The sequence below is a fragment of the Xenopus laevis genome, chromosome 1S (genome assembly GCF_017654675.1).
Source record: "Xenopus laevis strain J_2021 chromosome 1S, Xenopus_laevis_v10.1, whole genome shotgun sequence".
Classification (NCBI taxonomy): Eukaryota; Metazoa; Chordata; class Amphibia; order Anura; family Pipidae; genus Xenopus; species Xenopus laevis.
Window position 1 is genome coordinate 15474789 of NC_054372.1, and position 15966 is coordinate 15490754.

The 15966-nt window shown below is 38.7% G+C and overlaps 1 protein-coding gene across 2 annotated transcripts in view; it reads right to left on the reverse strand.

The window, feature by feature from the left end:
- Positions 1 to 15966, reverse strand: part of sorcs2.S (sortilin-related VPS10 domain containing receptor 2 S homeolog) — a 594893-nt gene that overhangs the window by 78702 nt on the left and 500225 nt on the right. Inside the window, exons 6-8 of one of the 2 annotated variants that reach the window (XM_041579391.1) lie at positions 12508 to 12581; positions 6432 to 6550; positions 1451 to 1540 (exon numbers count right to left, since the gene is read on the reverse strand). In XM_041579391.1, the coding sequence (XP_041435325.1) occupies positions 1451 to 1540; positions 6432 to 6550; positions 12508 to 12581 (283 nt within the window). The remainder of the gene's footprint in view (positions 1 to 1450; positions 1541 to 6431; positions 6551 to 12507; positions 12582 to 15966) is intronic. The other variant, XM_041579390.1, reaches the window with a different exon arrangement.

Sequence of the window (15966 nt, forward strand, 5' to 3'; positions counted from 1 at the left end):
GGAGATCCAGGAGCAGTGGCAGGGTAGGCCCAGCTCATAGTTTTGTGAAGTTTGAGAACAATGAAAGACCCACTTTATAAATCAAATCAGATAGGGTGAGATTTGGGATGGTCAAATATTTGTTGTTCTAGACGGCTTAACAATAGAAAAAGCAGACCCCACGAATGCAGGCTGGGGGGGAAATGAAGGAAATGTAAACTCTCAGAATAAATAAATACTGTAAATTCCTTTTTCTAGTTTTCAAGATTTTAGCTGTTCTTAACAGCTAATATAATATAATGCATTTAAACAACATTGCTACCTGCTGGTTATTTTGTCTGGTTATTTATTTATTTTTCTGCTGACTGGATGGCCACAATAAACAGCAGTTGGTACAGCTTACAGTATAACTTAATAATTAGTAAAATATAATTTGCAAAAGTGCTTAGAAGTGAGCCCTAAGCTACTTTACATAAATTTTTTCTAGGTTCTACATTTCCTTTGAGCTACACTTAGGGGCAGATGTATTAAGGATCAAATATCGAGGGTTAATTAACCCTCAATATTCGACTGGGGGATTAAAATCCTTCGACTTCCAATATCGAAGTCGAAGGATTTTGCACAATTCGTTCGATCGAACGATTAAATCCTTCGAATCGAACGATTTGAAGGATTTTAATCCATCAATCGAAGGATTATCCATCAACCAAAAAAAGATAGCCAAGCCTATGGGGACCTTCCCCATAGGCTAACATTGACTTCGGTAGCTTTTAGGTGGCGAACTAGGGGGTCGAAGTTTTTTCTTAAAGAGACAGTACTTCGACTATCAAATGGTCGAATAGTCGAATGATTTTTAGTTCGAATCATTCGATTCGAAGTCTTACTCGAAGGTCGAAGTAGCCCATTCGATGGTTGAAGTAGCCAAAAAAACACTTCGAAATTCGAAGTATTTTTTCTTCTATTCCTTCACTCGAACTTAATGAATGGGCCCCTTATCATTGCTTGTAAAGGTGCCACTACATTTTGTAAGCAACAGCACAAGACATTTCTTTTCTCTGGAAATTAATTTTCAGACAACAGTAGAAATGACCATCATATGTGCTGTTGTTTCAAATGCATCATATTAGCACTTTAAAAACGGTTAATACCGTACCTTCTTGTGAACTAGAAAACAAAATTCATGTAAGTGGCACAAGTCCTTAGAGCACTCTGAACATTTTTACAGAAATCCATTTTGAGGGTTTACATGTCCTTTATAAAAATCAATGTATTTTTGTCCAAATTGTTTATGCAAGTTAGGGTTTGGATTTGAAAAATCTATTTTGCAAGGATTCACCAAATCCATTGTTTTTTGGGGGAAATGGCAAAACCAGTGCTACCTTCATACAGCTGCAGAGATTGGGATAGTAGCCAAGGCACTGTACTTCTTTAAACCTATGTGGATAAAGAGAGGTTTATTTCAGCAGTTTACCTTTGGCAATGCATATTTTGGAAGTCTCATCTGTACAAATTCATTCCGTCGATATGATACGTAATATTTACTCCTGTTTCCTGCTGTTGTCTGTAATAAAAAATAAAAATGTTATGAATTTCAGAGGGAAAAACACTAGAGGATTTTTGTATAGGAAGAAAATTGCCCAGCGGCCTAACCATATTGGCCATATGGTACTAGTAATGGGCGGATTTCCTGCGAAATTTGTGAAACGGGATTCCGACGGTGACGACAATTGACACACATTAAAGTCCGTTTAATTGACACCGGCATCGGAACTGTAGCTAACGGCAAAACTTTTTTTGACATTCACAGCAAATTCGCTAATTTTTTCTCTGGTGACGAAACGCACAAATTCGCCGCAAATTCGCCAAATAAATTCGCCCACCACTATATGGTACAATCCCATAACAATCAGGAGAATCTTACAGGAGTCATGGGAAAGATGGATAAACATGATCATATTAATACAGAGAGAGAGAGAGAGAATCATATGCCAATGCCTAGTGTATTCGGCACAAATAAGCATCAAAAGAAAAAGAAATCCGGTTCGGGTTTCAGAAACAATTATGCCTCAAACTTTTTCCTCCGTTTGAGAATTTATGTGGGAGTCGTACGATTTCCAGAGACAATAGAAAACAATGAAATTGTCAATAAAAAGCGAAGCCACGGGTGTCAGGAACGCATTCGAAAGCTTCATTTGAATTTAAAGTATTGGTTTTACAGACTGTGAGACACAGTTATAAGAGAATGGGGTTCTTGCACCGACCCTAAACTGAATATGATCAACAGAAATTTTAAATGAATGCAAAACCAGAACAGGAATATAACAGTACTAGAATGAAATCATATTATTAGAGTAACTACAATTCACTCATCCCCAAGGCATGATCCAAGCAGTATTTATTGGAGCATGCAAACTTGCCTCATTATCTGGGGCCACAATTTTTACCTGGGCCAAGTGGCCCAAGTGGCATTTATATAATTAGAGTTATGTTCAATGTACTGAACATAACTCTAATTAAAACTAACATAAATATATATACAGGTATGGGACTTCTTATCCAGAATGCTCAGGAGATGGGAATCTTTCCGTAATTTGGATCTTCATACCTTAAGTCTACTAGAAAATCATGTAAATATTAAATAAACTGAGGAGGCTGGTTCTGCTTCCAATAAGGATTAATTATATATTAGTTTGGATCAAGTACAAGGTACTGTTGCTGCTAGGGCTCAAATCACCATAGCAACCATGCATTGATTGAAATAATAAGCTGGAATATGAATAGGAGATGGGATGAATAGAAACATGAGTAATAAAGAGATATCCCATCCTGTTCTCTGCCAAACTGCTAGAGACTCAGAAGGAGAAAGGTACCACTGGTGAGATTGATCCTGCTGCAGAGCTGCCTGTAATCTCCAGTGTGACTGCCTCTGAAGGCACCCCGGTGAGTGAGCCACCCAAGGGAGCCTACTGGCAAGGATACAAACGTGGGGCTCCAATTTGAGGACAGGTCTTGTGCATTTACCTGCTACGTGGCAGCGGCTGCTAAATTCCAAAAGGGAGAGGCAATTTTGGGAAGGTAGCGCTACCTGGGGTATAAGAGCTCTGGGGAAGGTACATTTAAATTGAACTCAACTGTGTGGTTATTAACCCCTTCCAAAGGATTGGGACTTTGATAATAAAAAGGACTGGGTACCTAATAGTGAGTTAAGTAGGTCTCACGTGTCCCTAGTGCAGTTGTGTATTAGATTGCCCAAGTTCTTCGCCTACTGTTTTATATAAATCTGTTTCATTTGCAAACTGTGTGTGTGTGTGTGTGTGTGTGTGTGTGTGTTATTTTTCCTAGTGGAACCCCCCTGAGGTGTGCTCCTCAGTGTTCCCTAGGTGGAGGCACTGCGCTGTAAATCCCAGTTCCCAGTACTTTTCATACACAAAAGGGACTCAGGGCCAAGATTGCCAAGGGTTATTTCTATTTAAAGAGACAGTAACCAAATTAGGGTTAAATAACATTTAGATAAATATATAGTAAATGCTTTCTTGTTTCCCCTTGTTTTCTATAAATGAAAGCACAGGCAGCACAGAAACGGAGAGGAAGAACTAGTCATACTAAGTTAATGTTGCCTCCTGGTAGGGCTGAGGGCACTGAAACCTGTTCCCCTAATTTAATTTAGTTCTCCAGTGTATGTGACTATACTGTATATACAAGTTAAGGGGCCTAGATGGTTTGATACAGTAGAAGACTCCATCTTTCTGATATAAATTATATAATGCATAATTATATTTATTCATGTCATTCATTGTTTTTGAGCAGGCCATAAACTGAAATACAACGACAGACATGATTAATAATTGCATTCATTCCCATAACAGTGCCAGGAAACCACTGCATATATATCACTCAGCTTTGCACAAAGAATCAGGGCATTTTTGGGAAGCACTTTCCAGCAGCAGGCAAAGGGTTACTCCTGTGTCAGCTTGGAAGGGATTGGAAATTTATATCCAGCCAAAGAACCCATGTTTACCTTCAATTTCTATAAATCACTCATATGTGCTTAGTGTTCAGTTCATAAAGAGGAGAAGCCATTTAAACCATCAATCACTGTTGCCCCTCATCTCTACAGGAGAAACATCAAGCAAAATAAATTACTCTTATCTGCCGCTGACAGGTTTGATTTATATTTTCTACTTGGTCACCGGCAGGTTCATTCTAGAGGGAAAGTGGATGGGCACCTTGTGGAAACTTAATTAGACAAAATATATTTATTGGGGAAGACGCTGTACATGTGACACCCTATTTCTTGGCGCTCTGCTGGCTTTGATTCGACCTTTGATAAATCTGCCCATTAAAGTATGGAGATCCAAATTATGAAAAGACCCCATATCTGAAAAGCCCCAGGTCAGAAATAGTTTTTACAACAAATGTGTAACAGCAGTGCAACCTGTTGTTCAGTCTGGCTGACTGGGTCTAGTCATCAGGAATAAAGTTAGTGAGCAGAGGAATGTGTTGTGATGCTGTTCTACTCAGATGAAGTTGGTGAACATAGAAGAGTAATCTAATATTTCTCTGGTCAATTCTACGCAGGGTAAAATCACAAGACTTTCCTCTGCTAACTTAAAGGGGTGGTTCACCTTTAAGTTTTAGTATATTACAGAATGGCCAATTCTATGCAACTTTTCAGTTGGTCTTCATTTTTTTTATAATTGTTTAATTATTTGCCTTTTTTTCTGAGTCTTTTCCAGCTTTGGGTGTCACTTGTGATAGGCGAATTTATTCGGCAGGCACAAATTTGCTGCAAAATTCCGGGTTTCGCCGCCGGCAAATACATTTGTGAATTTGTTGCTATAATTCACCAGCGACAATTCCAGAGAGAATTAAACGTACGCCCATTGACTTTCGCATTTCATGAATTTTCGCTGTTTCACGAATTTTAAGAATTCACCCATCACTAGGGGTCACATCTAAAAAAAACAAATGCTCTGTAAGGCTACAAACTTATTGTTACTTTTATTACTCATATTTCTGTTCAGGCCTCTCCTATTCATATTCAAATGAATGCATGGTTGCTACGGTAATTGGACCCTAGAAACCAGATTGAGGAAAACTCAAGAGCTGCTGAATAAAAAAATAAAAACTGAAATAACTCAAATACTACTACTCAAAAAAAAAAAAAAAAGAAAACCGAAAACCAGTTGCAAATTGTCTGGGAATTTCACTCTCTACATCCTACCAAATTTAACTTTAATTTAACTTCTATAATTATCTGTCCATTATAGCCAAAATGAACAGCAGGTGGTGCTGTTGTTTCAAATTTACTAGATTACCAGTGCAAAAACAGCTAATATCTTAAAAACTAGAAAAAAAATAATGTAAATGGTGAGAAGACCACACATCGGGGCCCATTTACTTAGCTCGAGTGAAGGAATAGAATAAAAAAAAACTTCAAATTTTTTTGGCTACTTCGACCATTGAATTGGCTACTTCGACCTTCGACTATGACTTCGACTTGAACGATTCGAACTAAAAATCGTTCGAATATTCGACCATTCGATAGTCAAAGTACTGTCTTTTTAAAAAAACTTCAACCCCCTAGTTCGCCACCTAAAACCTACTGAAGTCAATGTTAGCCTATGGGGAAGGTCCCCATAGGCTTTGCAATCTTTTTTTGGTCGAAGAAAAATCTTTCAATCGATGGATTCAAATCCTTCGAACCTAACGATTCGAAGGATTTAATCGTTCGATCGAACTATTTGCAGTAGATCCTTCGACTTCGATATTCGAAGTCGAAGGATTTACATTTAACAGTCGAATATTGAGAGTTAATTAACCCTCGATATTTGACCCTAGGTAATTCTGCCCCATCGAGTCATTTTGCATTTTTCTTGCATTTTGAGGGTTCAGGGATTTGACTACTTAAAAAACAGTATCGCTCTCCTCTTCTCATGAACATTTAATTACGGATCTATCCAGATTGATGTCCCGTGCACCTGATCAAAAGTTTGTTATAACTGAAATAATTGGAGGCTTCCAATAATAGCGTGCACGTAGCCCCTCTTACTGCATTGTATCTAATAGTGAGAAAAAATAGGGATAATGGGATCCCCACCCCCCAAGCAGCGCTGCTTATTTTAAATGGTTTTAGCAATTTTGGCATGGTGATAATAAATATTGCTTTTTAATACTATTCGTATGGCCTTGGTTATCTAGTATTTTTTATTTGCATTTAGAGGCTAAGTCCCAGATTGGTGTGGGTAAATATGTCAATGTAAAGTAAATGTGGACACCTCTTTAATGCGGGCTACAAATTAGCCATTACTAATTGTATGCACCTTGCTTGGGTTAAATGGGTATTTACTTAAAAACAGAACAAACAATACACAAATACAATGGCCTGGCATGGGGGCAGCATTATTCTCAGCATTTTTCTCCATTGCTTTGTGAGCACTATCCCACTTTACCTTGAGGAAGATGTAATCGTCCTGTACAGTGAGAGAATCCCGATCAATGATTCCAGTGAATTGAAATGCAAATGTGTTGTTAGAACAATTGTGAATGGGGCACGTCACGTACCGATAACCTGCAGAGGAAGATCAATAGTGGAAACATTCAATATCTTTTATGGAAAGAATTGAAAGAAAAAGCGACTTTACGCCATCTCAGACTCTCCGTTTATGATGCTGTGCGCACGCTGCGCTGTATATCTTAATATAACCCTCTTCTGTTTAAACACTGCTACAACTATATATTCCAGCCAAGCTAATGAACAATGACTGTTAAATATAGAATTTGACTCATGTGGTTATTTCTGAAATTCCCTTGATTTTTTTTTTTTTTGGTCACATCTTTTTATTAGTGTTTGAAGCACATTTTTAAATATGGTCTGATAGGAGTGGGCTGCCACTTTTATTATTTGTATCTTGTTTTATGGATGTTTGAGCACACAGTACAGATGCAGGATAAGTCATTTTCTAAAGCAAACATAAATCCACTCATTATTGTTTTACCATGGCCTGCTAACAACCCACAGGTGTACTTTTGATTGGTCGGCTCATTCTTGCAATGGACAGTAAAAAGGCAACTTAACTGGATTCTTTCTGTTGAAGATTAGTGATGGGCAAATTCCCGCGATTCGCCACCGGCAAATAAATTTGTGAAACCGCAGCGAAAATTCGCCAGCGTCCATTTATTTTGGACACCAGCGCATTTTCCAGCGAAATTCGCTAAATTTTCAGCCATCACTATTGAAGATTGGTATTGTTAACCTGGTGGTGAGGGCTGAAGACAGTAACATCATTTCTTGAGCTAGGTGTTTGTCTTGCTACTACAGTTGATTGGATAGATGATAGATAGACAGACGGACAGACGGACAGACAGACAGACAGACAGATGATAGATGATAGATAGATAGATAGATAGATAGATAGATAGATAGATAGATAGATAGATAGATAGATAGATAGATGATAGATAAACAGACAGACAGACAGACAGACAGACAGACAGATAGATAGATAGATAGATAGATAGATAGATAGATAGGTAGATAGATGATAGATAAACAGACAGACAGACAGATAGATAGATAGATAGATAGATAGATAGATAGATAGATAGATGATAGATAGATAGATAGATAGATAGATAGATAGATAGAGAGAGTGAGATAGAGAGAGTGAGAGAGAGAGAGAGAGAGAGAGAGAGAGAGATAATTGATAGATAGATAGATAGATAGATGGATAGATAGATAGATAGATAGATAGATAGATAGATAGATAGATAGATAGATAGATAGATAGATAGATAGATAGATAGATGATAGATAGATAGATAGATGATAGATAGATAGATAGATAGATAGATAGATAATAGATAGATAGATAGATAGATAGATAGATAGATAGATAGATAGATAGATAGATAGATGATAGATTATAGACAGACAGACAGACAGATGATAGATAGATAGATAGATGATAGATAGATAGATAGATAGATAGATAGATAGATGATAGATAGATAGATAGATGATAGATAGATAGATAGATAGATAGATGATAGATAGATAGATAGATAGATAGATAGATAGATAGATAGATAGATAGATAGATAGATAGATGATAGATTATAGACAGACAGACAGACAGATAGATAGATAGATAGATAGATAGATGATAGATAGATAGATAGATAGATAGATAGATAGATAGATAGATAGATAGATAGATAGATAGATGATAGATAGATAGATGATAGATAGATAGATAGATGATATATGTTGGTAAATAGAAGCTAGTCTACTTAAAAGGCATCGTATGTATTTATTATTTGCATTAATATACAGTCCCTTGCACTAGATGTTAAACAAGTTATCATATTGCTGTATTGTCGGAAAAAAATATTGGTTGTAAGAAATAATATTAAGGTACAGTTAGGGAAAGACCCCCCTTATCTAGGAATTATGGCCCAATAGTCCAACTATTATTAATTAATTTGTAAATAAAAAATATACATTTTATAAATTACATATACTGTCAAGTTTTCAAGAAAGAAAAAATTTGGACGCATTTTCTTGTGCGGGTTTAGGATGCAGACTAAAGATAATTTTACTGTGCTGGCGTGTGGTGAAGGCTGAGTTAGGATAAGTGCATTAAACTGGTGTCTACAATGGCTCAAATGTGGTCATTCAGTTTTACGAGGCCTTACAGGTGTTTGAAACTTTATTTATATAGCACTTCTGTGCCCACAGCTCATTGTATATTTTATATTGATGACCTGCTGGAATCAGTCAAGTCACATATTGTTATTACCATAGACAAATACAAGAGTCCTCAGCACTCAACCCATTATCAATATATTTAAGACAGAGACATTTTGTGCATACTGCTACTAAAAAATGCCTTACCCTTTAAACAACACAGGGATTGTTTGTCCATATATTGCAATATATTTAAGCTGGCCAACTACGTCAAAGTCTTCCTATATCTGGCCAGTCCTACACTCAATTTTTAATTAAATTGCTTAATTATACATTTTACAAAGGGACTAAGTTTTACCTGCAACTTACTAGCTGCTTTCAAAGTAAAACTCCCAAACTTGGCTGCCCTTTTATTAGACACCAGTGGGATCACCTGACTATAGCTGGGAAGGGTGGGAGCTACAACATGGAGCTGGTCACTGCTCCTGTATAACTATAACAAACAAGGGAAAGTTGTGCTCACCACAACTAGTTGATGTAGTTGGCCAGCTTAAATATATTGCAATATATGAACAAACAATCACTGTTTTGTTTAAAGGGGAAGGTAGAGGATCTCTTGTATTTGTGTGTGAATTATGTGGTCACAACCTCATTGCACCTCTGCTTAATGTTTTTAAAAATGAGTGGTGAGCACAACTTTCCCTTGTTTGTTATTGTTATTACCAGTCAGTCTCAGAACATGATTATAGGGCTCTTTAACCAATGTTACTAGCACTGTTGGATAAAATAAGGCAAGATTGCACCCAATTGTTGCCAACAACAGCTGGAGATGGTGATATTGATGTCATGTTGCCATACAGCTTCTTCAACCCTACTATACACCCTTACTATACATTGCCCTTTGAGCAATGACGTTTCCTGACTTCTCTGCAAACATCTTGTGCTCTCCGGGAACCTGCAAGTGGGAAGAGGGTTTCAGGCCTGCTTGGACCCACCCTACTGAACACAGTGCTCATACAAAAGCAGTTACTTTGAGCTACAACACATGAATATGTCCCAGTTAATCAAAAGGAATTCTCATTAAAGTCGTGTATCTGTCATTCCGTGGATAATCCGCCGTATGCAATTCAAAGTAGTTTCCTCCTGCAGATTTTCGTAGCCAGAGCATTGGATTCCTTACACTGTATTTTTACCAACATATTTATGTGTCGTTCAGATTTTGACATATATTATAAATGTAAATGTCTAATTTTACAACCAAAAATAGATAATTGTTCAAATAGACATCTGCAGGGATTTATTCTTATACACACACACACATTACGGCTAAATCTAGAATAGCAACAGTGTTTGTAGGCTTAAGGTGGCCATAGACGCAAAGATCTGCTCGTTTGGTGGCATCGCCAAACAAGCCGATCTTTCCCCGATATGCCACTAACGGGCATGGCTATATAGGGGGTAATCTGAATGTTTGGCCCTATGGCCGAACAATCGGATTACGAAGAGAGCGCAATGGGCTCTGATGGGACGGTCGGGACAAAATCAAACCTGTCCGATCGACCAAACGACCGATCTCCACAGGAAGAAAAATGTTGTGACTCTCCACACATGGTCCGAAAATCGTACGAATCCTCAATTCGTATGATAGGATCTTTGCGTCTATGGCCACCTTAAGGGGATTTACAGTAGTTCTTAATTGTGAATGCATCTGTGTCGGCTGCTTTCTCCAGGGAAATGTGGATTTGCTTCAGTCCCACACATAGGGGCCACACACACACATACACACAACTGGGCTTGCACAAAAGCACATACTGTACACTAATAATAACTTCTAATAGTAACGTTCCCTTTCCTTGCTGCTCTAAAGATGGTTCTTCAAGGCAATATCTCTTTAGGGTTTGCTTTTGTTGTATTCCACACAGAGAGACTTATTAAGTAGCATATTTTTATTAATTAATATGCATAGGAGCTGCATCCTTTCCAGAGATAAAATAAAATATATGTATTTCCTTGGGTATTTCCATCAATAAAAACATCTCCCAGTTAGAGGATTAACCTTCTTGTACTCTCCTGGAGGGCATTCACATATTGGGTCGGATCCAATTTGAAGAGTAAAAATGTTGTTTGTTTGACCCCCTCTCTCTTTATAAACCCCCTGAAATCTATGTGGAAACCTAGAACTAAACAAAGTCCATTATCTCAAAAAGCATTACTGACATATTGTCTTATAAAAGGACAATCTACCAAAGACTTAAGACTGACATCTGCAATGAATGGGTTATACCCAGGCAAATGTCTTTTATTAACACAATTCTATATTGTAGAATTGTAGTGATAGCATGTAATGCTGGAATTTTAGATAATGTCATAAATTTAAGGTTATAAAACTGACCATACTGTACTTCTTGAAGGAGCTGTAAAAAAGGGGCTTTCAAGGTGGCTGGGGATGCTGGACACGCTGTCTCATGCCTGAAGGTTCCGTGATTAAACCCTAATTTTCTATGGGTGTTTATTCCACATCCAAACTGATTGATGGATCCAACTAGTGATGGGCGAATTTGTCCCATTTCGATTTGCCACGTAATTCGCAAATTGCCCGTGAAATCTGCAAAATGGCCACAAAATTTGCGAAACAGAACCTTTGATGCCGGCGACAATTGATCGGAATTCACAGAGAATTCACACCTGCCGAATAAATGCGCCCATAACTAGATCCAACCCAAACAGAACAGTTTTATAGTCAACCAAAAGGTTTGGTCATTTTGGAAGAGCTTGTGTCTAGTCAATCATTTCTACTGACTCCCGCTTCAATTTAAATTGCTGTCACTGGCAAAGTAACTTCTCTATAATAACCTTATAACAAACCCACCCATGTCTCTCTCTAAGGGGCAAATTCACTAACATTCGTAGTTGCGCCAGGCGCAACTTCGACGCGCTTCGCCGCACTTCGCCACACTTCGCCAGGCGTAGTTTCGCCAGCGCTCCGCAAATTCACTAAAATCCGAAGTTGCACACAGGGGTAGCGTAAGATTGCGAAGTTGCGCTAGCGTTGATTCGCTAAGTGAAGCGAAGTTATGCTAGCGAAGGCTAATTTGCATACGGCGCCAAATTCAAATTTCAATGGAGGAATACGTATCAGCACTACAAATGCCTGGGAAACCTTCAAAACATCAAATAAAAATTTTATTTTGCCCTACACATGTGCCCACTGTCTAGGTAAGTTGCCATGAGTCAGGAAATGTAGGGGGGATGGAGGGGAGCCCCAAAAAAAATTTCAATCTTTTTCAGCCTATCACCCATAATGTAGAAAACACGCCAGCGTTTTTTGGGACTTAGAAAAAATTTTGACTTTTTTTGAAGCAATCCCTATCTACTCTATTGCGCTTCGCCTGGTCTGAGGTGGCGAAGGAAGTCTAGCGTAAAAGGTAGCGTTCAGTATACTGCGCGCGTTAGTGAATTTGCGTAGTTATGTCCGTAGTGAAAATTCGCCAGGCGTAAGGGTGCGAAGTAACACTAGCGAATCTACGCCATCGTTCGTTAGTGAATTTGCGAAGTAACGAAAATGCCCAACGCTAGCGAATTAACGCTAGCGTTCGGCGCTTAGTGAATTTGCCCCTAAGTATCTTCCAACTGCCCTCATTGGTCCTCCAGGCATATGGAACCTTCCCCTTTCTTTCAAACTTCTCATGTTCATACATAAGTCTTCATTATGCAGACTCATGAATACAGAGTGGAATAATACAAATATTAATAGAGAATGACTGAATTTCTTAGGGACAGGGTAAACGATACACAAAGAAATAATGATACAACATTACACTAATGATAAATAAAAATACCTGGTGTACCTCCATCAAGGTCTTGAACTTCCATATGAACCACATCAGGGTCGGTATCAACTCCTGCAACAGACCTGAAACCACGCAAAGATAATGTTAGCCATCAGAAACAAGCAGATACATAAGACATTGCTGTTTATTGGCAAGGGCATTGGTACAAAAGGCATTTCATTGCTGTGTTATTACTAAAACACAAAGTGACTAAACACAATAGGTACCACTACTCTAAAACACATTTGCAAGAAGGGCTAACACACTCCACATTACAGAAAGAACAGTTTTGTAAGAAAATCTCCACTCAAGAAATATGGAAATGTAATTCTAAGCCACTTTCCAATATGCATTAATTACAATTGAATTGCTATTGAAAGCAGTATTTGTTTATCTCATTCTGTTCTCCACTCAGTTGTCAGCAGGTCCATTATGTTAGCTGACGTCAGGTTCAGGAGTCCAGCAGTTCAACGGCAATTACATCTACACACAAACTAAAACTACTAAACATTAGTAATCAAAGAAGAAGCAAAGTTAAAATCATGAGGAGGTGGGAAGTTCTAGCCACATGGGACTTTAGGTGTGGCTATAAGGGGTCACCCACTTTACACACAGGTTAGACTAGTGTTACAGCACCATAAAGACCAAACATCCTCTGCCTGAACCCACTCAAAACAAGTCATGTGTGGACTCATTGAAAGCTTTGTGTCACCCCCATGTCACCTATGAGGGGTCTTGACATGAAGTCTAGTTCTAGTGATCAGGTACATCAACATTATTGAAGTAAATGGCCGGTTCACAACTGAAGAGAGAGAACTAGAAAGAACTACAGTGCAGGGGATGGGAAGTGGGTGATACAAACCCTTCCTTTCAAATATGCACAGATATCTTCAACCAATCACAAGGGCAATGCTAGCCCAAGAATAGATTACTCCATATCATTTCAGCCAATAAACTTGACATCAGTCAATTTGGACCTCATTGTCCTTAATCTCTTGGCATTTATCTGGTTGATGTCCACCTATTTAAGGGGTGCTTTAGAGACCTGTTAAGGTTCATTTACAACCAACCACAAGTTCAATGTACAGTACAAAACACACAATGCAGATTTTGTTTTTTCCAGAATAACAAAAGAATTGTGGCTCGAGCGGAGTTGCACCCAATGCATCAAAATAAATGCAACTGCGCATTGGAGGCAAGTTAAAGCCAACACTTTCAGGGTGTAGGTTTTTCCAGGCTCCCCTTGTCACAATAGGTGCACTTGAGCACCATTCAGCAGAAGCAGCAGAACGGACACAATGGTGTTTTCTGCAACAATGACGAAGTACAAGGAGTGTGCTTGGGCACAAGTGCCTTTAATTAATAGCAACAGTGGTGTCCCTTTTAGATCCTTGTTGTCTCTGGTACAAAGAATTAGTGATGTGCGGGTTGAGAAAAACCCGACCCGCATTCGCCAGCACCCAGCTTCCGCCCTCTGCTTATAGAGCTCTACATATGACATTGCAAAGGGGCATGTACATTCCTATAAAACCAGAAGCCTGCATTGTAAGTTCGCGGGTGGGGAGAGCAGGCAGAAAAGCTCAACCCGGACCCACTCATGACATAGCGAGGTCGACCTGAACCTGCCTGACCCGTGGATCCTGCAGGTATTGGGTCAGCCCACACATCACTCCTAAGCATAATTGAACAGGACAGTTTAGAAGTATAGCAGCCCTTTCATTATGAAACATGCACTCATTGGGGGGGAGTGACCTGCAAAACGATTTCACATTTTATAGAATGTACCAGATACAGTATCTGTAATCCCCAGACAAGAGTTTGAATGATTATAAATGAAAAGTCATCAAAGGTCAGAGGGATTACAAACAGATTACGCAGAATTACATTCTGTAATTCAGTATCAGCGTTACCTCCAGTGTATCCAATTGAACAGTAAATATTTTACAGGAGATTGGGTTAGTAATTCATTTAAAGTCTTCTCTGTGCATACAATTGAAATGGAGTTGGTAAGGGGAAAAAGGTTTTCTTCAAATCCCTTTCATAAGGGCATTACTTAAATGTGACAAGAGCACTTCTTTTGTGTGACTATAGGCATGCATGCAACAAAAACCTGCCGTACTGTAGCCATGGCAACACTAGTGGTCAATCGCTATCCCTACAGTAGAGAAGAACAGAGATTTGGTGAACACGTGCATTGCTGCATGTAGAGCTTCACCAAGGTGCACCTTTATGAAAATGGATTTAGCAAAGGAATGTTCAATGTACATGATCAGTCATACCTTTATAGAGCAAGAGAACACATTAGCAACATTAAAAACAAAACTGTAACGAATGTAGCCATACATTTTGCGTCCAACTGCGTCTCTGGAGAACTTGATTACTTTTTATTATTATTTTATTATTATTAACATGTATTTATATAGCGCCAACATATTGCGTAGCACTGTAAAGTAAATCTGATTATACAACTACATCAAATGAATTACATATATAGAATATATGGAGTAACAAACATCACAATCAATACAGGTACAAAAAGGTGAGGAAGGCCCTATGCATAGGCATACAGTCTAAAGGGAAGGGAGTAATACACAAGGTGTGGGAGTGGGCAAGATCGAAGTAAGTGGGTGAGAAATGTGGTGTTGTATGTGGTGTTGCGTTTGGTAGTTAAGCAGAGTGAGGGTAGGCTTCTCGAAAGAAGTGCGTTTTCAGAGATTTCTTGAAAGCAGAAAGGTTGGGAGAAAGTCGGACAGACCGTGGGAGAGCGTTCCAGAGGAGGGGTGCAGCCCTTGCAAAGTCTTGATGCGAGCATGTGAGGAGGTAATGAGAGAAGAGTTGAGTAGCAGGTCAGTAGAGGAGGGTAGTAAGCGATTGGGTGAGTATATAGAGATGAGTTCAGAAATGTAGGGTGGGGCAGAGTTATGAAGTGCTTTGAAAGTCAGTGTCATTAATTTGAATTTGATTCTGAAAGGTAACGGAAGCCAGTGCAGGGATTGACAGAATGGCGAGGCAGAGGAGGAGCGGTTGCTGAGGTGTATGAGCCTCGCAGCAGTGTTCATTATGGACTGGAGAGGTGACAGTCTCTGGAGGGGGAGGCCAATTAAAAGAGAGTTACAGTAGTCTAGACGCGATATGATGAGAGAGTGAATAAGAATTTTTGGCAGTGTCTTGGGTGATAAATGATCATATTTTGGATATGTTCCTTAGGTGGAAGTGATTTAATAAGTGACTGGATATGAGGAGTGAATGACAGGGCAGAATCTAGGATACTTTTCTATACAAGGTATTCAAAGGCTTATACCAGACCAAAGAGGAGGGGACAGAATCAAAGAAATATAATTCTAGGAACCAAATGGATACTAATAGGTCCCCCAATGGACTTAATAATGATTATGAAGCGACTTGTTATTTTTGATTTGATTTTTTACTCATTAAATAATTCTTGATCCATCTAGCCTTAGGATAGAG